This window comes from Kogia breviceps, chromosome 14 (genome assembly GCF_026419965.1).
Source record: "Kogia breviceps isolate mKogBre1 chromosome 14, mKogBre1 haplotype 1, whole genome shotgun sequence".
In the NCBI taxonomy this organism is placed as follows: domain Eukaryota; kingdom Metazoa; phylum Chordata; class Mammalia; order Artiodactyla; family Physeteridae; genus Kogia; species Kogia breviceps.
This window is the reverse complement of record NC_081323.1, coordinates 76,326,850-76,352,260: the sequence shown is the minus strand read 5'-3', so window position 1 is coordinate 76,352,260 and position 25,411 is coordinate 76,326,850. Positions and strand designations below refer to the sequence as shown.

General features: G+C 48.4%; 3 protein-coding genes across 13 annotated transcripts in view; 1 reads left to right on the top strand and 2 right to left on the bottom strand.

Annotated features, from left to right (window-relative positions):
• Positions 1–1,417, bottom strand: part of CRCP (CGRP receptor component) — a 118,856-nt gene extending 117,439 nt beyond the window's left edge. For 9 of the 10 annotated variants that reach the window (XM_067011859.1, XM_067011853.1, XM_059036725.2 and 6 more), the window contains exon 1: positions 1,073–1,417. In XM_067011859.1, the coding sequence (XP_066867960.1) occupies positions 1,073–1,089 (17 nt within the window). In that variant the 5' untranslated portion in view covers positions 1,090–1,417. The remainder of the gene's footprint in view (positions 1–1,072) is intronic. The other variant, XM_067011855.1, reaches the window with a different exon arrangement.
• Positions 1,278–24,992, top strand: GUSB (glucuronidase beta). Of its 2 annotated transcripts, none has more exons than XM_059036663.2 (12): positions 1,278–1,735; positions 3,188–3,373; positions 3,648–3,829; positions 3,989–4,131; positions 4,552–4,739; positions 5,442–5,594; positions 5,843–6,021; positions 6,104–6,250; positions 8,408–8,492; positions 10,487–10,663; positions 13,757–13,892; positions 24,538–24,992. In XM_059036663.2, coding segments are annotated over exons 1-12 (1,791 nt in total). In that variant the 5' UTR covers positions 1,278–1,522; the 3' UTR covers positions 24,540–24,992. The 2 variants fall into 2 exon arrangements, with proteins under 2 accessions (XP_058892646.1, XP_058892643.1); XM_059036660.2 differs by lacking the exon at positions 24,538–24,992 and adding an exon at positions 15,720–16,160.
• The window catches only part of VKORC1L1 (vitamin K epoxide reductase complex subunit 1 like 1), a 62,220-nt gene continuing 54,157 nt past the window's right edge, over positions 17,349–25,411 (bottom strand). The window contains exon 3 of the mRNA XM_059036714.2: positions 17,349–21,831. Coding sequence (XP_058892697.1) covers positions 21,605–21,831 — 227 coding nt within the window. The 3' untranslated portion in view covers positions 17,349–21,604. The remainder of the gene's footprint in view (positions 21,832–25,411) is intronic.

Genomic DNA, 25,411 nt, shown 5'->3' with positions numbered 1-25,411 from the left:
GCAACAAGAGAAGCCACCGCAATAAGAATCCCGCGCACCGCAACGAAGAGTAGCCCCGGCTCGTGGCAACTAGAGAAAGCCTGCGCGTAGCAACAAAAACCCAACGCAGCCAAAAATTAAAAATTTAAATTAAAAAAAAAGAAAATCAACTCGTACTAAATATATATAGGTTGACTAGCAAATGGAAAATCAATTTATTAATTTATAGAAGCAGATCGACCTTTACTTATTTATTTTTGCCCATTTGCTAGTTTTAAAAGGCTCATTGGTTTGATTCTGATTATAAAAATACTGCATGTTCAAGATAGAAATTTTCAAAATAATCAGAAAATACGAAAAACAAAATGAAAATCATCTATAACACCCATAATAACACTTTACAACTATCTAGATCTGTGTGGATATAATTTTAGCACAATTGGGATCATACTGTATATACTTTTGCATTTTACTTTCTCATATGTTTATATGGTAAGTATTTTGGGAAAAGAAAAACCTGTAGGCCTTGTCATTTCTTACAATATATTTATTTTTACCACCCTGGGAACTACTTTGTTTACGGCGTCAAGGTCCATTACCAGAAGGTTGCTTTGGTGAACATGAAATCGGAGCAAAAAATTAATAAATTAGGGCTTCCCTGGTGGCGCAGTGGTTGAGAGTCCGCCTGCCGATGCAGGGGACACAGGTTCGTGCCCTGGTCCGCGAAGATCCCACATGCCACGGAGCGGCTGGGCCCGTGAGCCATGGCCGCTTAGCCTGCGCATCCGGAGCCTGTGCTCCGCAACGGGAGAGGCCACAATAGTGAGGCCCGCGTACCACACAAAAATAATAATAATAAATTAAAAATAGAGTAACTGTACGAACAATTGCATCCTGGCCAGGTTACCGGTACCATAGACCCCCGCTCCTTGCATCTTTATGTGTGTGTCCGCAATGCCAAGAGGGAGCGCCGGGCCCCTGGGTAGGGGTTCGGGGCCCCGGGGACCGCAGGTGGAAGCCCAGGGTCAAGGCTATAAGCCAGGTGGGCCCGCGCGAAAGTCACTAGGCATGTCGAGGCTTCGTCTGAGCTCACCGGTGTCCCGCAAGCATAAGCGAGTGGTGGTATCCCAGGTCGGCCTCCTTGAAGCATCGGGGGTAACCCGGCCGTCTCTCGGTTTTCGCTGCGGCCCGCGTCCCTGGAACAGCCGCCGTGGGCGCGAGCAGCCGGGTATGGGAGGGCGGGGGAGGGCGCAGGACGGCAGTGACCTCGCGGGCGCGGAGCCTGCGACCTCCGCCCTTCGGGGCCCGGGGTGGAGCTCGGGCTCCCCGCGGGCCCTTCCCCGCCGCCGCTCTGAGTCCGGAAGGCGGGCCTGGAACAGCCTTGCGGGCGCAGGCCTCGCGGGGGTACCCCAGGCCGCGTAATCGCCTTCAACGAAGATGGCGCGGGGGCGGGACACGTGACTTCAGGCTCCACCCCGGCCCCGCCTCCCGCGCTCACGGCACCCGGCGCGGGGCTGCTGGAAGCTAGGGCCCCGCAGGAACCATGCTCCGGGGGCTGGCGGGCACCTGGGCCGTGCTCGGCCCGCTGCTCTGGGGCTGCGGGCTGGCGCTGCTGCAGGGCGGGATGCTCTACCCCCGGGAGAGCCGGTCGCGGGAGCGCAAGGAGCTGGACGGCCTCTGGAGGTTCCGCGCCGACTTCTCCCAGAACCGGCGCCAGGGCTTCGAGCAGCAGTGGTACCGGACGCCGCTGCGGGAGGTGCGGGCTCTGGGGACGGGGACCAGGGCAGGGAAGCTCCTGAAAGCCGGGTCGGTCGGGGGTGTGGGGAGCCTTCCCCTGAGCCCTCGGAACTGCCGCCCAGGAGGAGGTTAAAGATGGACGGGCCTGTGGGGGCGTGGGGTCGACCCACCCGGAGAGTGACCGGGAAGGAGGAAATGGGCGGGCTCGATGTCGGTGGGGGAGGCGGAGCCGGAGCAGTGTCCCGGCCCCGACCTGGGGGCGGGTGGCCGCGCAGTGGCGGGAGGGGAGGCTTTGGATGTCTTGGGGCCAGCTCTGCCCTGGCAGGAAGGACCTTGGGTTCCAAGGTTCAGGTAGAGGACGGGGCTTGGCATCCAGCCGAGGACCCCCCTCTAGGTCTCCCCTCTGACTTGGATCGGGTGGGCTGAGAACTGGAGCAGGGGCAGGCCTGTGTGCCCATCCGACACTCACCTCACTTAGATCCTCTTTTTTTCAGTCTTTGCCGCCCAGCCCTCATCAGCGGAGGAAGAAAGGGGCGGGCGGGGGCTGGAGCCCGGCACTTGCCCCACTCAGAGTTTCCTCAGCAAAGCGGCCCATGCGCCCCGGCCAGCCTTCCTTCCTCCCTCCCTGGGGCAGTCCGTTGATCATCTTCCTCTTAGTCAGGGTCTGGTTTGTCCCTGCAGATCCTTCTTGCCCTCGCCTGGTTGTGGCCATAGGCTCACCCCATTCCATGGAGACCCTGGTGCCTGCTGCCCGCTGCCCTAAGAACTTATGGCCTCACCAGACCTTGGACACAAAGCATCGTAGCCTTTGGTCTCTCATCAGCAAGTTATCTATCCATTCATCCAATATATGTTGAGTCCTTACCATGTGGCAGGGATTGTGCCAGAAGCTGGGCAGACAGCTGTGAGGGACAGGAAATCCCTGCTTCCTTGGAGGTCACACGTGTCTTCAGGAAGCTCTTCCCCAGGCTGCTTCCAGACTCACTGAGCTCTCTGCCCCACTCCTGCCTTGCCTTCTCCCTGAGGTGTTCAAGGGTGCGGAGGTTCAGGGGATTCCCTGCGGGGCTCAGATTCACCTGGTTCTGCTGGGACGTCCAGAGGTCGTATCTCAGGGGCCCTGGCCCCTAAGATAGTCCCCTGCCATGCTCCACGCTCTCTTCGTAGAGCTGCTCACCTGGCAGCAGAGACCTTGTTCACTTTCATTCCCAGCGCCTAAAACAGCACGTAGGTGTTCACTGTGCCCCACTGACTGAGTGAGTGAGTGCGTGACTGGGTCTACTTCACGGAGTCGCGAAAATTAAATGAGTCCGTAAAAGACATTGGTCAGTTGCTGGTGGGGTGGCCTGGAATCCGGGAGGGTCTGGGAGGAGTCATCTCGTCCAGCTTCTTCCTGTAAGTGGGGTTGCTGGGGTGGGGGGGGGGCTTAGCTTCCCAGGTGACCTGGACCTGATTCCGGTCCTTGTCTCCTCAGTCGGGCCCCAGCCTGGACATGCCGGTTCCCTCCAGCTTCAATGACGTGGGCCAGGATGGGCGGCTGCGGAGCTTCGTCGGCTGGGTGTGGTATGAACGGGAGGCCACCCTGCCCCAGCGATGGGCCGAGGACCTGGGCACAAGAGTGGTGCTGAGGATCGGCAGCGCCCACTACTACGCCATCGTGGTCAGTGCAGCGAAGCGGCAGGCGGAGCGAGTAGGGTGCCTGCCTCCTGCGGTGCCCGCGGGGCGGGGGGGGGGGCACACTCATGCCCCGCACTGGGGTTTGTGCCCTGGGCGGGGAGGGTGGCCTCATCTGTTCACCCGGAACTCCCTTCCTCCACTTCTGAGGCGGGCGGCAGCTGGCAGCCCGTCCCGCCTGCTTGCCCGATACGGCACTTCTACATGAGGGAGCGCCTGAGAGGGCAGGGGCCCCTCCTCATATATCCCTGTGTCTGCAGTGGGTGAATGGGGTCCATGTGGCAGAGCACGAGGGGGGCCATCTCCCCTTCGAGGCTGACATCAGCAAGCTGGTCCAGAGTGGGCCCCTGTCCTCCTGCCGCATTACCATCGCCATCAACAACACGCTGTCCCCCCACACCCTGCCGCCAGGGACCATCCTCTACCAGACGGACACCTCCAAGTGAGCAGCACCTCGCCCCCCCGCCCGGCTCTGCCCCGTGGTCTTCCCGTCAGGGGCAGGGTGGCTTAACCGAGGTGAGGCCCTGGCTCCGGGAGGCCAGGGAGACGTGTGAGCTGAGGTCTAAGGGCCCAGAGCAAGGCCACTGTCCTCCCATTCTAGGTACCCCAAGGGTTACTTTGTCCAGAACACAAACTTTGACTTCTTCAATTACGCGGGACTGCATCGGACTGTGCTCCTCTACACCACGCCCACCACCTACATCGATGACATCACCGTCACCACCGACGTGGACCAAGACACTGGTGAGGCTCCTGGCAGGGTCTGCCGTCAGCCAGGCCCTCGGTGCCTTTGTTCCCTGTTTGGAAAGATCCCCTAGGAGAAAGACTGTCCCATCCACCTCAGCAGCTGGAATCCAGCCTCTCCGAGCTGGCAGGGGCTGCGGGAATCACCCATCTGCTCTGACTTCACTTTGGGAGGAAGTGGGGCTTGCCTCAAGTCGTAGCTCGTGGTGAATGATGGCCCAGGATGCAGGAGAAGCCCATGTCCCTTCCCCACTGTGCCGCCCTCACTGCATCTCCCCTCGCTGCAAATTGAGCTCAAGAAATAAACGGCTGTCAGCTAGGGGCTCCCCAGAAAGGTGGCCTCAGGGCACTCTCATCTGTGTGACCCCAGGTCACATCCCTCCCTCTTCTCTCTTGTCTGATCTGTCTTGTCTCCTGCAGGGCTGGTGAATTACCAGATCGTGGTCCAGGGCAGTGAGCGCTTCCAGCTGGAAGTGTGTCTTCTGGATGAGGAAGGCAGGGTCGCGGCCAAGGGGACAGGGGGCCGGGGCCAGCTGCGGGTGCCCAGCGCCCACCTCTGGTGGCCGTACCTGATGCACGAGCACCCTGCTTACCTGTACTCGTTGGAGGTAATGGTGGTGAGGACTGGGCTGTGGGAGGCCTTTTCTCCCCATCCAGCAGCCCTGGCTTCAGCAGGCATGGTCCTCTGATCTTCCTGGTCAGTGGATTGAAGAGTCCCCAGCCTGCTTTTTTCCAGCCCTTGGTGGGGAGGCCCAGTTTGAAGAGCAGGCCCCAGGGGCAGGGTGGGCAAAAGTTCCTTCTTTTTCAAACAAATTTTTTATTTTTTAACATCTTTATTAGAGTACAATTGCTTTACAATGGTGTGTCCGTTTCTGCTTTATAACAAAGTGAATCAGTTATACGTATACATATGTCCCCATATCCCCTCCCTCTTGCGTCTCCCTCCCTCCCACCCTCCCTATCCCACCCCTCTAGGTGGTCACAAAGCACCGAGCTGATCTCCCTGTGCTACGCGGCTGCTTCCCACTAGCTGTCTGTTTTACGTTTGGTGGTGTATATGTGTCCATGCCACTCTCTCACTTTGTCCCAGCTTACCCTTCGCCCTCCCCGTGTCCTCAAGTCCATTCTCTAGTAGGTCTTCATAAAAGTTCCTTCTTGTTCATGGCGGTCGCCTGTACTTCCTGCATCTCTCTACCTGCCGTTCCAGAGGTGGGCTGCCGTGGTTTGCAAGGGGCCACCCTGCCGAAGTGCGGGCTGCGTGGGGTTCAGGCCGTCCAGGATGCCTCATGCCCAGTGCTTGGCTTTTGCAGGTGAAGCTGACCGCACAGACGGCTGCTGGGTTTGTGTCTGACTTCTACACCCTCCCCGTGGGGATCCGCACCGTGGCTGTCACAGAGAGCCAGTTCCTCATCAACGGGAAGCCTTTCTATTTCCACGGCGTCAACAAGCATGAGGATGCAGACGTGAGTTGGGGGCTCCTGAGCCCCTGTGGGGGGCCATTTCTCGCCATCCCTTCCTCCGTGTCCCTTGAAGTGGTTGAGGGCAGCTCAGAGAGGTTAAGCAAACCGCTCAAAACCACTGCCCGATGGGGCCTGTGCTTGGCCTGGATAGCGGGCTAACAGGGTGACTCTTGAGGGCCCCAGCTCTAGAAGGAAGCGCATCGTCAACGGGGACAGGGGGCAGGGGCTCACTCTGCTGTGCTGTCCCCTAGATCCGAGGGAGGGGCTTTGACTGGCCGCTGCTGGTGAAGGACTTCAACCTGCTTCGCTGGCTGGGCGCCAACGCCTTCCGCACCAGCCACTACCCCTATGCGGAGGAGGTGATGCAGCTCTGCGACCGCTATGGGATCGTGGTCATCGACGAGAGTCCCGGCGTGGGCATCGTGCTGGCGTGAGTGCCCACCGCCTGCACGGCCCAGCCCGACCAGCTTGGCGCCCTGTGACCCGCTCCCTTTCCTCCCCCGGCCCCGCAGCCAGAGCTACAGCAACGTGTCTCTGCAGCACCACCTGGAGGTGATGGAGGAGCTGGTCCGCAGGGACAAGAATCACCCGGCTGTTGTGATGTGGTCTGTGGCCAATGAGCCCGCTTCCTTCCTGAAACCGGCTGGTTACTACTTTAAGTGAGTGCCCCTGCCTTCCCCTGGCCCAGGGGTGAGACCTCAGCCCGCTGGCCCAGCTCAGCCTCGGCTGGCAGCTGCGGGAGAGCTGCAGTGGGCCCTGGGGTGCGTGTGGGCTGTGAGAGGGTCAGCACCTGCTCCCAGCCCAGGTGCATCCATACCTGGTCAGTTCAGGGGACCAAGTACCCAGCCACCCAGATCGTGATTTCAACCCAGTGTCTCCTTGACACACCTGAAATGAAATGCAGAGTTAAGCTAACCTACTTATACACATAACTTCAAATGAAGAAAGAAAAAAAAAAAAATAGTGATGTGGCCTAACCGTAATATAAGGGAGAGTCATTTCTAAAATAATCCGTGAGTGCATGTGCCTGACTCCCCAGAAGATCGAGCGGAGGGGTCAGGATCTTGCATCTAGATGTGGCATCTCCCTGAAAGCACAGCTACAAAAGCTGATGCCGGGGGCTGGAAAGCATCGCCGGTGACTCTGATACCGTGAGCAGCGTTTTCTTCAGTGCTGCCCTTTTCTGAAACACTGAGCCACCCCAGGTAAAGCTGCAACCAAAACCAAGTATAGTCTTCCCTCGATTTTTATGGTATCTCCGTTCCTGGGAAATTTAGTGCGTGTTAAAACTGCACAAAACCACTTTGCGATGCTTCATCTGTAAAGGGGAATTAAGCTTTATAAAGCCGGCTTACCTAGGTATGTAATTATAAACAGGTTTTCAATGGTGTGCGTGTTCTAACCATTCTAAGTTACATTGTTGGACGGGACCCGGCCATCTAAAGTTCATGGCCCGTCCACTGAATGCCAGTAGCTCCCCCCACCCCCCAGGCATTGCTGTGGACAGAAATCCCACTTAGGGGTCATCTCCCCGCCCTGGGCTGGCTCCCCTTGGGGTGTTCCGTGGTTCCCTCTCTTTCTTAACGATCACGCAGTTGTAGCGTAGGCTGGAGAGGGCAATTATTTCACTTACTGGAGAGGCAGCAGAGGCCGTGGAAATACTCCCTGAGGCAGACACTGCCTGCATCCCAGTGTCCCAGATGCAGGCTCTGAGGAACGGACCCACCCAGGTGAAGGTGAGCTCTGGACACACAGCCCCGGAGCACGTGGCACAGGGATGTTCAGCCAGGCCGGTGGACAGAATTTTTTCTGGGAGCGTGATAAGCTTCCAGGAACAGGTGCCTGAGCTTTCCTGTGAACCTTTCTGGGAGGTGCGGAGAGGGGGAATCTTGATTTGGGAGCAGTGGGGATGGGGCAGGATGTAAGTAGGGCTGCCTGGGCCGGAGGCGCTCGGCTGGGCTTTGAAGGTCCCCCGGTGACAGGCTGTTTCGGACAGTGGGTTAGGGACTTGCGGGTTGCGGGGCACCGTTCTGGCCTGTGGAAACCACAGCCTTCGAGTGAGAAGAGTTATAATGGGGGGGGGGGGCGTGTCAAGGAAGAGAAAACCAGCTGTGAGGAAATAGAAGAGGAAAATAGGCTTAATCAGTGAGTGAGGGTGACCTGCGCTGGAGAGGCCGAGCCCTGACCACAGACCGGCCCCTCTGTTGGGAAGCATCCTCTCGCCACCCCTCCTCGGTTAGCAGGACTCGGCGTAAATGCCGTGTCTTCAGAGCGGCTGCGCTGACTGTCTGGTCTCGGGGATGTGCTGCCTTACAGTCTCATAGAAGCCCGTGCTTGTAATTTGTTACATTCGCCTGTGTGGCTTCGCTCCACGGAGCTTCACGGCTGTTTAAGTCTCTAGTGAGTGCCCAGCGCACAGCCTGCCTCCCAGCCCCCGACTTACGTGTTAAGTTAATCTCCATCCTATTCCACACCCCGTCCGATTTTCAAGAGCTTCGCCAGAGATGCAGAGCCCAGCTTTTGGCAGTGCCCAGCCCAAGGACCTCTGCTCTGTGCCTCCCACCCCTGGAGGATGGCCTCTCCTCTGGGAGGGGTGGGGGACTAGGATCTGGGGAGGGAGGAAGGAGGAAAGAATGATGTCAGGGAACGTGATGCCTAGAAGAACATGTTTGCTTACCTGAAATACACTGGAAGGCAGGGAGGAGAGCGGTGTCTTGGGGGTTGTTTTGGCTGGGAAGATGGGAAGGAGAGGATGCGGGCTGAGAGTCCGCCTCGGACTGACTGACGGTGCCGTGTCTTCTGCCCTCCGTGGACAGGACGCTGATTGCCCACACCAAAGCCTTGGACCCCTCCCGGCCCGTGACCTTTGTGACCAACTCCAACTATGAAGCAGACCTGGGGGTGAGCCTGGGGGTCTCCGTGCCACGTCTCCCCTCTGCTTGTCCTCTCCTCCCGCCCGGATGCTTGCCGACATGAGGCCGCTGGGAGGGACCTCGAGCAGCCAGTCCAACCATTTCCATAGATGGTCTGTAGGTTAAAGAGGACGGCCCGTTGATTTGCCAGGCAGTGTGGCTTCTTGAACCTACGGAGGCTGGGCACAGGGAGGTCGAATTCATTCTCAGTTCAGACTCATCGATTTTTGTGCACCTCAATTTATCAATTTAATTTTATGCCCCTCAGTTTAATATGCTCAGCTCAGAAAAGGGTAGAGGTTTTCGGGAGCCTAAAGTCATCATTGGCCTGTGTTTCTCAAACCTGGCTGATCGTCAGAACCCCTAAGGGAAGCTTTTTGAAAGTGTAGATGTCTGGATTCTGAAATTCTGATTCAGTAGAGTCCAGGGTGGGAATCTGAGTTTTTGAAAAACTCCTCAGTGATTCCACTCATCAACCCAGCTTTGGGAACCGGACTAGACTAGACTAGATCCAGAACCTGGGATTGAGAATCAAAGGAACAGGCGCACACAGCCGGCCAGACCCCACGGCTACCCTCACGGCCCCTGGGCGCAGCAGCCCCTCGGAAACCGTGTTGAGTTGCACGGAAGCTGGAAAACATGGGAGCAAGAAGGTGCTCCTCCACTAGAGAACTGAGGCCAGTACCTAAAAGTGCTCCAGAGAGAGAAATCATCTAAAGGAGAAAGAATGGATGAGAAAGCGCCATGCACAAGTGTCAGTTGTGAGCACTGTCATTTTGACGCGGATGGGGCAGTGTGTAGCCCTGGTGTTCCTGTGCCATCCCCTCGACAACACCCCCTTGAAGGAGCAGGAGACTGTGGTCAGATACCGGTGTGACACAGGCAGACCTGGACTTCCTCAGAGCCCAAGTGGTGTCCCTTCCCATTCTAGTGGCGGGGGAACCTCCCCCCGCCATGGTCATGGTCACGTGCCCACCCAGAGGCACCGCTCTGCACCTGCATCTTTCCGCCAGCAGTTCGGAAAGGTGCCGAGGTCACTTGGGAAAGACGGACCACGACAGTCACAGTGCAGACTTTGGAGGTGAGTGTGGGTTCGGGTGAGCCTTGCTGCCCACCGAGCACCACACTGTTCAGATTCGAGGCAGTCCCGCCCCATCATCTGGGCTACCCTCCTAGGAGGGAATTTTCCAGCCACTTTATGGCCCACAGTACTAGCTCAGGAAGGTGAATCAAGAGCCTTTGTGAGGAGAAAAACTGCCTTTGTCCCTTAGTTGGGAACACTTCTCCAGGGCCAGGGGGACAGCCAGTGACAGGAGCGCAACCTAAAGAGGAACACAGTTGGGTTGGGATGGGCCCTGGGCTCCCACTGGGGCCAGCGTGCTGGGCACCCTCCACTGAGCCCAGCTGCAGCCAGGTCAGGGGCACCAGCCCAGAGTTAAGAGACTTGTTCCATTCAGGTCTCTTCTAACTCCACGTCCTATATATGTGAGCATCCAACACATTTCTTTTTAAAAATTAATTAATTAATTTTATTTTTGGCTGCATTGGGTCTTCGTTGCTGCACGCAGGCTTTCTCTAGTTGCGGCGAGCGGGGGCTACTCTTCGTTGCGGTGCGCGGGCTTCCCATCGCAGTGGCTTCTCTTGTTGCGGAGCACGGGCTCTAGGCGCGTGGGCTTCAGTGGTTGTGGCACGTGGGCTCAGTAGTTGTGGCTCATGGGCTCTAGAGCGCAGGCTCAGTAGTTGTGGCGCACGGGCTTAGTTGCTCCACAGCATGTGAGGTCTTCCCGGACCAGGGCTCGAACCTGTGTCCCCTGCATTGGCAGGAGGATTCTTAACCACTGCGCCACCAGGGAAGTCCCCTAACTCATTTCTGTGTCGCCTTCTTACCTCCTGTGCCAGAAGCGCCGCCCCCCTGCCCGAGTGTGAGTCCGAACGCTATCCTACACTCTCCTGGTTCGTGAGCACGTTTTAACACTCTTCCAGGTGCCATACGTGGATGTCATCTGTGTGAACAGTTACTACTCCTGGTATCATGACTACGGGCACATGGAGGTGATTCAGCTGCAGCTGGCAACCCAGTTTGAGAGCTGGTATAAGACCTACCGGAAGCCAATTATTCAGAGCGAGTACGGAGCAGAAACCATCACAGGGTTTCACGAGGTGAGTAGTGTAGAACATTCGAGTTATTTTTTCACTCTCTTGGACAGTGATGTCATTCACTGCCCCAGGCTAGAAAGGTGCCTCCTTCCCGGTCCCTCACTTGTCCTGATGACCTCCTATAGCTCACCAGGCTCACCTTCACCTACCCCTCCATACAGCTGCCCTGGACTCAGCCTCTGCCTCACTTGCGTGGTCCTCAGACAGCCTCCCACTAGCTGCCCAAATGGTCTTGGGAACAAATCCAAACCTTGGGAGTCCCGTCACTGGCTTCTCCTGGCCCACAGGACGAAGCCCTGATCTGTGGTTCTGTGGTCAGGGCTGTCAACATCCTTTGCCCTGTGCCATCTCTCAGGTCTTCATCCTCCTCTGCCTTCAGTCCTGGACCCTGGCCTGCTTTCACTGTGCTCACTGTGGCTTCTGCTCTGGCTTGGCCTGTTCCGTCTGCCTAGAATGCCCTTCTTAGCACCATAATCATCAACTAATGGATTCTTTTTTTTAAAAGGGATTATTTATTTATTTACTTATTTGAGTATTTATGTATGTATGTGTATGTATGTATTTATTTATTTTTGGCTGCATTGGGTCTTCGTTGCTGCGCGCGGGCTTTCTCTAGTTGTGAGCGGGGGCTACTCTTCGTTGTGGTGCGCGGGCTTCTCGTTGCGGTGGCTTCTCTTGTTGCGGAGCACGGGCTCTAGGCACGCAGGCTCAGTAGTTGTGGTGTGTGGGCTCAGTAGTTGTGGCTCGTGGGCTTAGTTGCTCTGCAGCATGTGGGATCTTCCCAGACCAGGGCTCGAACCCGTGTCCCCTGTATTGGCAGGCGGATTCCTAACCACTGCACCACCAGGGAAGCCCAACTAATGGATTCTTACTCAGCATTCGAGCCTCAGCTGAGGTGGCCCCTCTTTGGTGAGGTTTACCCCACCTGCCCGGGCAGAGGAAGCTCTTCCCCTGCTCCGTCTGTCTCAGCATTGCTCACTGTGCACTGTCATGATCTCTTTGGCTCTCTCCTTGACCAGACCGAGGGCTCCAGGAGGGAGACTAAATCCTATGTATCGTATCGTTGCTTCCCAAGCACTCAGCAGGGTCCGGCACACGGTGGGTGCTAAATGATACTTGTTAAGGGAATGAGTGAGATCTTGGAGCAAGATTTTGATTTGGGGGGGAGTTTTTTTTTGGCTGTGTCGCACGGCATGCAGGATCTTAGTTCCTTGACCAGGGATTGAACCCACACCCCCTGCACTGGAAGCGTGGAGTCTGGACCACCAGGGAAGTCGTTGGAGCAAGGTTTAATCACTAGCTTTTTCTCCTTGTTTTGTCCATTTCCTCACCAAAGATAGGCTGTTTTGTCTTGTGGGGATTGTTTTCATGCGGATTCTTGAACCCCAGCCAGCCGACACTCACCTGTCACAATGGCTGGGGTTCCTTGTTGATACATTTCTTCATTTGCTGATCCTTAGTAGGTTGAACAGCAACCCAAATGGACTCTCTTATTCTGTTCACACGCTTAAATTCATCTTGCCTACACAGAGTGCCACTGGACAGGCTGCTAACGTAGGGGGAAGTATCTTGTGAAGACAAAGTATGTACATTTGTCCTCTCTCTTTGAAAAGGTGACCAACTCTGAATTTTTAACAAATTCTGAAAAGGACTTCCCTGGTGCTGGTGGTCCAGCAGTTAATACTTCCCCTTCCAATGCAGGGGGTGTGGGTTTGATCCCTGGTCCGGGAGCTAAGATCCCACATGCCTCCTGGCCAAGAAACCAAAACATAAAACAGAAGCAATATTGTAACAAATTCAATAAAGATTTTTTTTGTTTTTAAAAAGGAAATTCTGAAAGAGTCTGGGTCAGCACTCTCTGACAGCGCCTTTGTGGTGATGGAAATGTTCTAGACCTTCACCGTCCAGAACGGGAGCCACTGCCACGTGTGACTTCTGAGGACTTGGAACGTGACTAGCGTGACTGATGTAGTTTAATGTAGTTTTAAATTTAAATAACCTCATGTGGCTAGCGTTACACAAGGCAGGGTCATTTCCATTAAAACACAGAAGGAACTCGACATCTTGCCCTGCCCTCAAATTCCACTTTGGAACTGCAACTAAACAGGGCTCGGTGGTACAGTCGTATCTTCGGTGTATAGTAGCTTTCACTGTTGTCGTTGTTCTGTATCTTGTTTTTTTTTTGGCTGTGCCACGAGGCATACAGGATCTCAGTTCCCGGACCAGGGATTGAAGCTGTGACCCCTGCAGTGGTGCAGTGGAAGCACAGCGTCTTAACCACTGGACTGCCAGGGAAGTCCCTATAATAGCATTTTTTTTTCCCTACAATAGCATTTATATTTATTTATGTATGTATTTTGGCTGCGCCAGGTCCTAGTTGCGGTACTCGGGATCCTTGCCGTGGCACACGGGATCTTTAGTTGTGGCATGCGGGATCTAGTTCCCTGACCCTATCTTTCTAGTTTGTCACTTTGTCTCCAATGCCTGTCATATAAGCAGATACTAAATAATTATTTGTTGAATGAGTGAATGGGCTAAACAGCAGCTACTTACCCAGAAGAGATACAGATGAATCTGAGGTGAGTTAAGTCTGAGTCACACTAGTTCTCAAATTAATGCACTGGCAGCTACTGCAAACTTGAGTTTTAAATTTATTATCCAGAGCATACTTTTAATCCTAGTGTAGTTCAGCTTTAAGACTGCACTGGGGAATAGAGATGTTAAAGATAAAGCAAATATTAAATTCTGTTTATGGGAATTCCCTGGTGGTCCAGTGGTTAGGGCTTGGCACTTTCACTGCCAAGGGCCCCAGTTCAATCCCTGGTCAGGGAACTAAGATCCTGCGTACCACGCAGTGTGGCCAAAAAAAAAAAAAAAAAAAGTTACTAATTAAGGTGTTTTTTTGTGTTTGTTTTTTTTTTTACCCTGGGCTACGTCATACCCTGGCTGTGTCCCTACATCAGCATCAGCAAGTCCTGCAGTCACTACAGCCCACCATGAGGACATATTTTGGTCATCACATGGATCTTTATTTTTATCTAACATTTACAGTGCTGCTTGTTCTGAGTCCTAAATTCTCTTTGCCTTAACTTCCAGGATCCACCTCTGATGTTCAGTGAAGAGTACCAGAAGGGCCTGCTTGAGCAGTATCACGTGGTTCTGGATCAAAAGCGAAAAGAATATGTGGTTGGAGAGCTCGTCTGGAATTTTGCTGATTTTATGACTGGCCAGTGTAAGTGGCAGTTTGGTGCTTGGAACGTACCGTTTCTCCTTTTTTCAGGTTGGCATTTTAGTTCAGGACGTTTGGTCGTAGGAACCCTGGAAACAAGAGGGGGGAAAGCTGATGTAATCAATGCAGGCTACATAGAGGATTCCCTAGGAAAAGTAAGTTGCTTTTAGCAAGCAGCCATCACTTGCTGGCTGCCTAAATCATTTTATGGTAAACAGGCAAATGGGAGAGGCTACCGTCTCAAGGCAGAGATGGCTAGCTTACCTCTGTGTTTCACCACAGTATGAGGAAAAAGTGGACCTCGTACTGGATTTATTTGTGGAATATACTCATTATTCCAGAATAAGGTACAAAGCCTGAGAAACTTCAGATATTTCAGTCTGTTTTATATTATTCACTTATAAAAGGCAAGTTCGCCAAATACAGGTTAAGTGTCAAAGGGTTTTGAATGTGGGAGTGTTTAAAAGCCTTCAAAGTGAATACGATCTGTGATTTCTCAAGTGGGGATAATGAGGGCTACTTTACAAAAGTTCCGAATGAGTTTCCCATTTCTTTCTACCCCTCTGGGTAACTAGCTTCTTGATATACAATAAATTTAGGATAGCAATCTGGGGAGGAAGGGAAGGATTTGGTAGTAGTGGGAATTACATTACATTACTTATGAGGAAAGACAGGTTTTTAGAAGGTTAAAGTTTTGTTTTGTTTTGATATATTTTTATTTATTTATTTGGTTGTACCGGGTCTCAGTTGTGGCAGGCAGGCTCCTTTGTTGCGGCTCGCCGGCTCCTTAGTTGTGGCACACGAACTCTTAGTTGCAGCATGCCTGTGGGATCTAGTTCCCTGACCCGGCATCAAACCCGGGCCCCCTGCTTTGGGAGCATGGAGTCTTAACCACTGTGCCACCAGGGAAGTCCCTAGAAGATTAAGGTTTAATTAAAAATCCGAATGGGAGAGGTGAAGAAAAAAAGAGAGAGCATGAGCCTCCACTCTGCTTGGCAAATGAGACTAACAGCTCCTGGAAATAAGCTTGGATGGAAGTCTAGTTTTGTGACTAGGTGCACTGCTTTGCGTAGTAAGGAATTAGCTGTGTGACCTTGTACAAGGTATCTACCTTTTCACAAGCCTGTAAAGCGGGGCTAACGCCTACCGCCTTGCAGGTTGACGCAGGGATTCCATTTGACGAAGCGCTTGGCACAGTGCCTGGCATTTGCTTTTCGTGGAAGAAATTATTGTTGTCTTGAGCTTTTCAGTGGGAAAGACCTGCTTTCCATTTAACAGAAGCAGTGGTTTCTCTAGGAGATGGAGGGGTTCACTGGGAGTGTAGCTGCTCCTTTCCCAGCTCCAGCTCTGGCGGACCTGCCACCAGGGGTGGGGACCCAGCTGGAAGTCTGCCCAGCAGGACTTTAAAATCTACGAGTAGCTCCCTCTTGGGTGCCTGTGACCGGTCAAGACTCTGGCTCCCACTAGCACAGCTGTCTCCTCAAGAGAGGCGCAAGCCTTTCCAAGGGGAACTTTGTCTCAGCCCCACTCCGGTTACCAGGCAGGTGGGTACCCATAATGTCTTAAACCTTATTTTGCAAGTAAAAGATAAATAATTTTGGATTATTTCCCTCACAGGAAACAACTTAACACACCAGGGAGCTAAGTGTTTTGAGGGAGCAGTGGTATTTAAATCTTTAACCCGTTAAGGGGCCACTCCATCAGATACCACTTCAGACCAAGCATCTCTAAACCATGAGGACCTCTCTGTTTAGTGCCCAGCTTGGCTACAGGCTGGTTCTGATTTGGCCCATCAGAAGTCATCTGAAATACCTTTTGCTTTGTTTTTAGCACCACAGAGGGCGATAGGGAACAGAAAAGGGATCTTCACTCGTCAGAGACAACCGAAAAGTGCAGCATTCCTGTTGCGAGAGAGATACTGGAAACTTGCCAATGAAACCAAGTACCACCGGTCAGCTGTGAAGTCACAGTGTGTGGGAAACAGCCCGTTTACTTTTTAAGCAAGTACTACCTCTCTGCTGACACCGGCTCTGTCAGCCCCTCCTTCCCAAGTAGGGGGCGACTTCCACAGGACACAGAGCAAGTGCTTCCTGGACTGTGCATGGCAGACCAGGAAGTTTCTGGTCTTCTGGTCTGGATTTTGTGGTCATTTGCTAGAAGGAACGTTAGAGGTGAAAATAAAGGCTTTTGTAGTATGAGAATAAAGAGTTGGCTTAAAAGTGACCATCCATAAATTCAATGATCTGTACTGCTGAAGCATCTGAAATTGTTTTTCTGTGTCAGGCTGTTTTCATGGCCTTAACCGAGTACAGAGTCTTGAGAAACCTCTGCTTCAGCACTCGCCACAATCAGAGTTGCTGGTTACAGACTGTGTGCTGCCACAGGAACAGCCCTGCCGCTTTAGGGCCACCTGTGCTCAGATGCCACCTGTGCTTTAGGCTAGCCTTGACCTGAGTGGGTGACAGTAAAAGACAAGTGCTAGTAACTCCACAGATAAGCCAGTCCCAGCAAATTCACAGAAAGTAGTATCATGCTGGAATAATGCACAAGGTCGAGGTACCAGTTTCCAGAGTTAAGCTGACATGTAAGCATAAGAAAGGTAAGAGTTGAGGAACGTCAGAATTGGAAGGGAGCTGAGAGGTTACCAGTTCTTCTGGGACGTTCTTCCAACCTCAGCCATAGTTTTTTCTGGACTGAGAGGGATGGATGGGCGTAGAAGCCCACTGGGCCATCACAGCTGACTCCAGTGAATGGGATGAGGCCTCTTTAAACAGGCTGGGGCTTCCCCGGTGGCGCAGTGGTTCAGAGTCCGCCTGCCGATGCAGGGGACACGGGTTCGAGCCCCGGTCCGGGAAGATCCCACGTGCCGCGGAGCGGCTGGGCCCGTGAGCCACGGCCGCTGAGCCTGCGCGTCCGGAGCCTGTGCTCCGCGACGGGAGAGGCCACAACAGTGAGAGGTCAGCGTACCGCAAAAAAGAACAAAAAACAGGCTGGGCCTGCAGACAAGTAGGACAGGCTTTTGTGCCTCTGGGTGATGCCACCCGCTCTGCTCCTGAGGATGGTCTTTCCTTATGGAATCTCTCCTCCTCCTCCTCTTCCACAGGCTCCATTAAGGCACATTGTTTGTAAGAGTTCAGTGTTCATCCATCTTGGTTTAAAGCTGAAAGCTTTGGAAAAATACTGTCCAATCAAACAGAAGACCATGAAACAATACAATTCTTAATACAGAGCTTGATCCACTTCACTTGCAGGGGATTTCACATCTCAACACATGCCCGTTTTTACCCTTCCTTTCCAAGCTCCGTGAAAGACACAGTACAGATAATTTAACCTCATTTTAGTGGCCGTCTTTAGACCATTTTTAAGAAATGAGAGTGTAGTCAGTTCAAATAATAAGTTAGGAATTCTAGTGGTTACATAGTTCTTTCACTACCGCTCAACTTAAGTCCCTTGAAGTAATCAAGTTTTGTGTTCCAGTTTAATGTCAAGGAATAATATATAAAACTCTTTACTTGACAAACATTAAAAAAAAAATTAAACATCACAAACACACTTACATGTTTTACAAATGAGAGGTAAGGTCCATTTCTTAAGTCCTAAGGTTCTAACACAGGGCACATTTGTTCTATTCAATAAAATATGGCTAACTGCATTTCAAATGGAATCATCTTTCTTACAGATGTTAACTTTTTAGAAGATTATAACAGTGGAGTGTTCGAGGTGAGCTAACATAAAGCAGTGGAAAAACAGCCGATTAATACATTCTATGTGCTTACAGAACTGTAAGCAGTAACATCTTTTTCATTAATTCTTGACAACCACATACATCATAAATCAACGGGAATTCCAAGAACTAGAATCTCTGAGAATTCTGCTTGTGTCTTCTCTAAGTTACATATAATTTAAGAGAAGAAGAATCAACTCAGTACACCTGTAGAAATACATTCTACAGTACGCCTGTAGAAATACCTGTAGAAATACATTTCAGTACACGTAGAAATGAAGCTACAGAAACAATTTCAAGAATAATTTATAAGACTGAATTCATTCCTGCTTTTTTGAAATGCAATACTGCAGTATAAGAATGAGGGCGGCACAACTTCCACAGGTAACTTCTACATTTATTTTATACCAAAAAGTTATGTGCAACAAATAAACATTCTTACATATTTACATTTGTTTTTACCAGTTAGCAAAACTGTGTCCTAAATCTCTGATAAAGAATATTTCTATCTATATTAAAGGGGAAATCTGCCCAGTGAACTCCATTTTAAATGAATGTTTACTCTGGAGCTTAGAGCACTAGTAATAAATATTTTTGATGGAACGTACTATACAGATCATACACCTAATACTTAGGCCATGCTTAATAGTTTTATAACAAAACATTTCACCTTTCTGGGCTAATTTGTGGAAAAAAATGTTTAATCAAGTAGCCTGGACTCCTACCCCCGCCCCCTTTGATTTATTGAAGGGTAGCTCTCACAAATCAGGAATCATAAGTGCTGCCTAAAATATCTGAAGAGAAACGTTTCACCAGTGCTTGCCTGTTGGGGAGAAATACACGAGGACAAAGACTGAATATTAGGTATTCCTTCCCAAATAGGTTACCAAAAATGATAGTGGGTTTCTTGTTGGCATTTGTTCAATACTGATTTTTCAGGACAAGATCTGTCGGCATTCATTGGTGTCAAGCTTTGCTGAAGACAACTTTGCACTTTTGCTGACAGTCGTAAAAATAAATGAAATACAAGAAAACTAAAGCCAACTAACAGTTTTGATTTCACTGTAGTCTTGGTCCTGTATCCTACCTAGTAGGTCCAAGGATCTCTTGTACCAAATGATAGATCTTTGTCTCTTTGTAAGAAAACAGTCAATGCTTTCAACATCCTTAGAAGTAATGGATTTAAGGAGAGGCTCTAGACATCAAGTAAAAGTAATTCCTGGCACACAGCTAGTTATACCTGACTTATTTCACCAGACGTTTACCCTCACTGATAGCAACTAGCTGCAATGAAAAATACCAAACCCTCCAAACCACCTAGATTCCCTAGAATTTATCATCTAACCACAACTTCTCTTATTTCTTCAAATGATAGGACTGTCAAATAGGTAAGAGCCTTCGTTGTTACAAATCATTTCAAAAACCAAGAAGCAGAAATTCAATTTCTTCCCTAATCTGTTCTTCGACATTGGTGGCTAATAATGTTGCAGTGCTTAATATTGTCTAAAATAGTCAAAATAGCCTTCAGATTTTATAACATGGGGTTTTCCCCCTCTTCTGGGGTGTAATTGAGGATGTAGAGGGAAGCCTAAATTCTTCCCGGGCAAAAATACCAAATCACACGCATGGGGGAGGGGGGCGCGGGGGACGGGGGCGGGTCCTTTGCTTACAGCGATACAGGCATCACCACGCTGGTATTTCAGGCAGCACATGGTCATCACCCAGTGAAAAGAAGGATATTAATTCTGGGGTCATAGGAATGTGGCAACAATTTTTCTACAACTGAAACAGTGGTTTCCCCAAGGCTTCGAAAAGCAAAGAAAAAACTCGAAGGGTCTGGCTGAACGCTGACGTTCTCTCATGTAAGAGTTGAAGATGTTCGCAAGAACGCAACATCAAGACAAGCTTTAACTCTACTCTGCTGATTGATACAAAATATGGTGAAAAACAATTTTAAATTGGGACACGAGGAACTTGTTTAGCACGACCAGAGTTATATATACCATGAAGTCTTCACCGTGAAGCCAGTTCCACTCTAGCGGAGAAAAGAGAAGCAGTAAACTGCTGGGTAGACGAGAAGCGCTGCTAAAAGATGACCTCGTTGCATGGTTCTCCAGCATTAGGACTTGTTTTTCCATAAATATCAGACATCTAATCAATGCTTTCTAGAGTTCTTTAACTATAGAAACAAGAATAATACATAGATAATAAAACAGGCATTGAAATATTCACATTCTTGGGAGAACATAAGCCTTGATGAAATCTGAATTAAGCTATCTTTTACAAAACTGGTTTAAACTGGTTGAAAGTACATTACAACTCAGATCTTATACCTGCCTTGGGCCAGAAGAATACATTGCATCAATTATGACAGTCAGTTGGAAACTGCTGAACAGTTGATGACTCTGCATGTTACAGTTTACAGAGCAGAGCCTGTCCCCTCCCTTCAAAAGAAGGCAAATAAAGCACTCAAAAGTTACCGGTCTCTTTTTAACATAATGATGAATGGAATTGGAAGCAAAAACATGGCTACTACTTCTCAATCTAAGGAATAAAATGATCATACAGAACCTGTCTATAGAATGCAAGTTTTCTACTTCATGCTAAGAAAGGAAGGAAGGACACTTCTGCCCAAGTTCAACACACAAAATATTTGGTTTGAGATTTAAGACAGAAGGCACTTTTAACCATAGAAACATACTGTCACTATTTCATTTGGGTTTATTCAGATCACTTTCAAAAACTCTGCATTTGGGTAGTTATTAGAAAGAGTACTGTATTTCACCTTGAGCTATTTCTACCTTTAGTACTCCTCTCCCAGTTAAGCAAACTGAGCAGCATGTCAGCCCTAAAGTTTACAAATCCAGTATCTGACTCTAAAACAATTAAACTAGACGTCTGGTTAATTAGTGTAGAAAGAAACAGGGAAAACACTGCAGAGCTACCCAAAAGCAATCCTACTCTGGAGCGACTGGGCTTATACTGATGATTTCAAAGTCAATACTGTTTGGTTGACTGGCACCAATGTTAAGGAAAATTATCTGCATGAAAATTCAACTGTTGTAAGAGATTTTACCTAAAAATGCCGTATTAATATTTCTAGCTTTTCTCCAAAGAAATCTACCCATTTTCCCATCTTTAGTATCCTGAAGGCCTTGGACTTGAAAGTCTTGTCACATGACTCATTCTGTAAGGTTATAATTGATCCAGTTTTATGACTAGGTACAAGCTTGACTTGAATGTCCAAATTTAGTTTCCTCCTTTCCGAGGAAGGAGATGAAAGGGAACCAATCACCCTATTATTTTTGTTGTCAATGCTAGACCCACAGCTCTCAGTGCTTTTCACAAGATGCTCTGTACGGACTTACTATTTTCACTATTTCTTCAGTCAACGTTGAGCTGACATTTCTTCATTGCTACACTTCAACTAAACTGTACAGTAAGTTCTGCAGGGATGGATCCAATATTTCTACCTTTATTTACAAATATCACATGAATGGATTCTACTTGAATCTACATGTTTAAATCCATCAGCTAAAAACATTACATATTGTAAACATGGCAATATTTAATACAGTATCTATTCTAAAATATTTTCATGTCATGATCACATTTGTTATAGCTGAAATTTAATTTATACACATTAGAGAATTACTAGCAATGGTTGCTCACTTTACAATTGAGGAAAGGAGACTAGGGCTACATTTATTATTTCAGAAACATCTCCAAAGTAAAGTTAAAGCTTGTCTTTGATTGGCTCGGCGTATCCTCTTTTTTTTTGTATCCATTTTTAAAATGAAGATTGACACAGAAAATAGCTAGAGCTCCTTCTAATTTACAGGATTTTTAAAAATCAGTTTAAGATTCTTAGGGAAAGTGTCTGTTGTGAAGAATTTAAAAAAAAAAAAAAAAAAAACACAACCAAACTGCTGCAAAATAAACTTAATGGAAAAAGGGACTTCAGACTGTCAGTTAAGAGTTCATCAGGTGGTTAGTCCTGCTTGGGCTGTAGTTGCCGTTTCCAGGCCTCATTCAAGTAAACTAGTCGTTTGTAGTTGATGATAAGAAGAATGAAGTTCAGCACGTATGTGATGACGCAGATTATGCAAAACTCCTTCAACACAAAGTACAGGATGTAGGCCAGGTACAAAGACCCCACTACAGACATGATGGAGGATGTCATGAGGATTAAAGCTGCAACTGCACTTGCTGTCAGGCCTGCAAGAGAAAGAGACACTTGGCTCAATCAGACCTTGACACTGGAGAGTTTCGGAGTTAAAAGGTAACATTTTGTGATTTGCTGCAGTGTTGGAATACTGATCTTACAACAAAACATTCTGAAATTGGAGGACAAAAACTACAGGTCTATTTTGTTAAGATTACGCAGGTTGACTCTGCACATAGGATACCAGTTTTATAGCTGCAATATTTTTGACTTGTCAATATTCTAGATGAAATATTAACTTATTTCATAAACCAGCCTCAGTTAAGGCACACAAAGAAAATATGCAGTCTCTCAATCACATTATGCAATGAACAGATTTGTAAAACTGACAGCCCTACCTCTAATGAATAAAGTAACATGAGGACCACAACCTTCTCATCCAAGCAGGACACATTTGAGGAGACCCTCCCCCTGGCCTTTTAGCTATAGGTAGAATCCCCACCTGTGGAAAGTAAAATTTGCTTTCCCATGTTTAGACAAAAAAAACCCCAACAAACCATAATGGGAGATGATTACACGAACATGCTGCCGAAGAAAAAAAAAATCATGATAAACATTTCAGAAAGGGCTCACCCTGGGGCATAACGGAAACTGCATTTGGCCAGTTGGCCACATGTGGGTCAAAACCACATGTGGGTCAAAACCAGATCAAGAAAAAAGGCAGTTATGTGTGCTTAGCTTGGTTCTCAAGACAAAGGCTTGCCTGAATTCTTGATGCTATCTGATGTCTTCACATGTATTGTTTTGTAATTTCCTGTAGCCAACAGTATTGAGAACATGTGCATTTATTTTCAAGGACAGAGGAGACAGCAGAGCATATTAAACTACCTCTACCCTCCCTACCCAGCAAGTAATGGATAAGGATCACAGAAACAGGAAAAAATAAGAATAGGTGGTAGTGGTTTGAAGAGGTTAAGAAGCTGAAATCCCCGCTGCAAGTAGAATGAGGAGTTGCCTGTGGGCTGCAGCTTGGCCGTGGGGGCCGACTTGCCCCAACACCAGTCAGTACTAGAGAATATGATGCTTTAACAAGGCTCTTTAAGACTAAGATGCTGTTGCATTACTTATGCCACCTGCTTTTGTATATAAAGATTTATCATAACCCAGCCACACTTATTTATGTATGTAATGTCCATGGCTGCTTTTGCACTAGAGTGGCGGAGTTGAGCAGTTGCAACAGTCAGAGAACCCTAAATTATTTCCTATCTGGCCCTTTACTAACAAACATAGTTTGCTGACCTCATCTATGCTAACATCTAAAACCTCAGAAATTAATGCTATCAGGGACTTTCCTGGCGGTCCAGTGGTTAAGACTCCGCACTTCCACTGCAGGGGGTGTGGGTTCGACCGCCGGTTGGGGAACTAAACTAAGGTCCCACATGCCGTGTCGTATGGCCAAAAACTGAAAAAAAAAAAAAAAATTAGTGCTGTCACCTTAATTTTCTCTAAGAAAGTTAATTTCAAAATGATACAGGCGAGTTATTTATACTCTCTCTCTGCAACTCTTTTCCTTAACTGTAAAACTGTGATGATAATCATGACTGCCTCCAGAAGACTGTTGTGCAGATTAAAAGAGCTAATAGGATGGGAATTCCCTGGTGGTCCAGTGGTTAGGACTCGGCGCTTTCACTGCGGTGACCTAGGTTAGATCCCTGGTCGGGGAACTAAGATCCCGCAAGCCGAGAGGTGCGGCCAAAAACAAAACAAAACCAAAAAAGGCTGTATCTCAAAGAACTTAGAAGGAAGTGAAGATGATGTGCTCTGGAAAACTATGTTTGAGGAGTTCAAATGTGCCACAGTGGTAAAGACATTGACACTAAAAATGCATGTGAACGCATAAAATGTGAATAGAAAAGATACATATGGGGACTTCCCTGGTGGCACAGTGGTTAAGAATCCACCTGCCACTGCAGGGGACACGGGTTCAAGCCCTGGTCCCGGAAGATCCCACATGCCGCGGAGCAACTAAGCCTGCGCGCCACAACTACTGAGCCTGCGCTCTAAAGCCTGCAAGCCACAACTACTGAAGCCCGCGTGCCTAGAGCCCGTGCTCCCCAACAAGAGAAGCCACCGCAATGAGAAGTCTACGCACCGCAACGAAGAGTGGCCCCCACTCGCCACAACTAGAGACAGCCCGCGCGCAGCAATGAAGACCCAATGCAGCGAAAAATAAATAAATAAAAATAAATTTTAAAATAAATTTATAAAGATGCATATGATACACATGATTTAAAATGTGTATATAATGAAATTAACAAATTAAATATTGTAAACAGAAATTTATTCAACCCCTATCTCCAAGAATTAAGTAGTCAAAGCTTTTCTTAGGTTATTTTAATATGGGCTTATACTTTATATTCTTCAGAAATCCAAACAAAACAATTAAATGGAATAAAAAATGAAAGTCTCAACGCTGGCCCCCAACCACCACACAATTTTCTGTGCATTTACATGCATATATATAAACATATATTTATCTTACACCTATTATACCACAATTTGCTTTTTTCACTAAACTATGTCCATATCTTCCAGGGTTTGTACACCTACTTTTCCCTTCAGTGGCTACAGAGTATTTTCTAGTATGCTTGTAACCTAATTTATTCAACCATTACGTTTTGCTAAGCTACTTCCAATTTTTCGCTATTTTAAACTGTACTGTTGTGAATATTCTTGTGTGTATTTTCATATTTCTGCAGGATATACAGATATGGAATTGGGCAAACATGACGGGAGTACTGAGAAAAACTGATACATGATTTGCCTTGTAATAAATCTACTGCAGCTAGACAGAAGACCTGGCAGATAACAGGATAAAATATTAACAATTGAAATGCAAGGACAAAAAAGGATGGATTTAACTCTAAAAGTATGAAAACTTTTGTACAATCAAAACTCACGAAACTAACATTAAAAAGGATAAAGAATGGGTAAAATGTCTGTAACAAATATGAAGTGTACTATTATGAGGATCCCAATAACTAAATTGGCAATAAAAGTAAATTAAAATACAGTAAAATTAAAATAATGGCTACTAATATGTAACTACTGAATTAGAAATTTTACAGAAAAAACTTTTTAAAATGAGGATGGATGAAGCTTTGGGGAAACCTTACAACTGAAGGAAAAGCTTATACCTATTAAAATCCATACCAAAAAAAAAAATCTTTGTTTGTTGATTCATTCATCCTATAGATATTTTGCAGAAATAATTCAAAGAGGGAAGGGGGTATGAGAAGGGGACTTTAAACAAAGTTGATCAGTGCAGTGTTATTTAGGATATTAAAAAATCTGAGGCCTTGATGTTCACAATAATAAAACATTTAAGAGGATAGACAATATAAGAGAGTTCACATAAAATTAAGTGAAAAAAGTAGACTACAATGGCAATAGTGGCTATGTAAAGGTGATGGAATTATGACTGAATATCATATACCATTCATGTTTTCTCAATGCATAATATTTTAAAATAGCTAGAGTATACAAAATAATAAGGGAAAAGGTTTCCAGGGCAAACTGTTTGGAGTAATAATTTCTCTGAATGGGACTTGTTTTTCTAGGCATCATGGGATG

Coding starts and splice junctions, on each gene's coding strand:
- GUSB (XM_059036660.2), top strand. CDS start 1,523: ATGCTCCGGGGGCTGGCGGGCACCTGGGCCGTGCTCGGCCCGCTGCTC. Junction 3,830..3,988: donor TACCAGACGGACACCTCCAA/GTGAGCAGCACC, acceptor CTCCCATTCTAG/GTACCCCAAGGGTTACTTTG. Junction 8,493..10,486: donor ACTATGAAGCAGACCTGGGG/GTGAGCCTGGGG, acceptor ACACTCTTCCAG/GTGCCATACGTGGATGTCAT.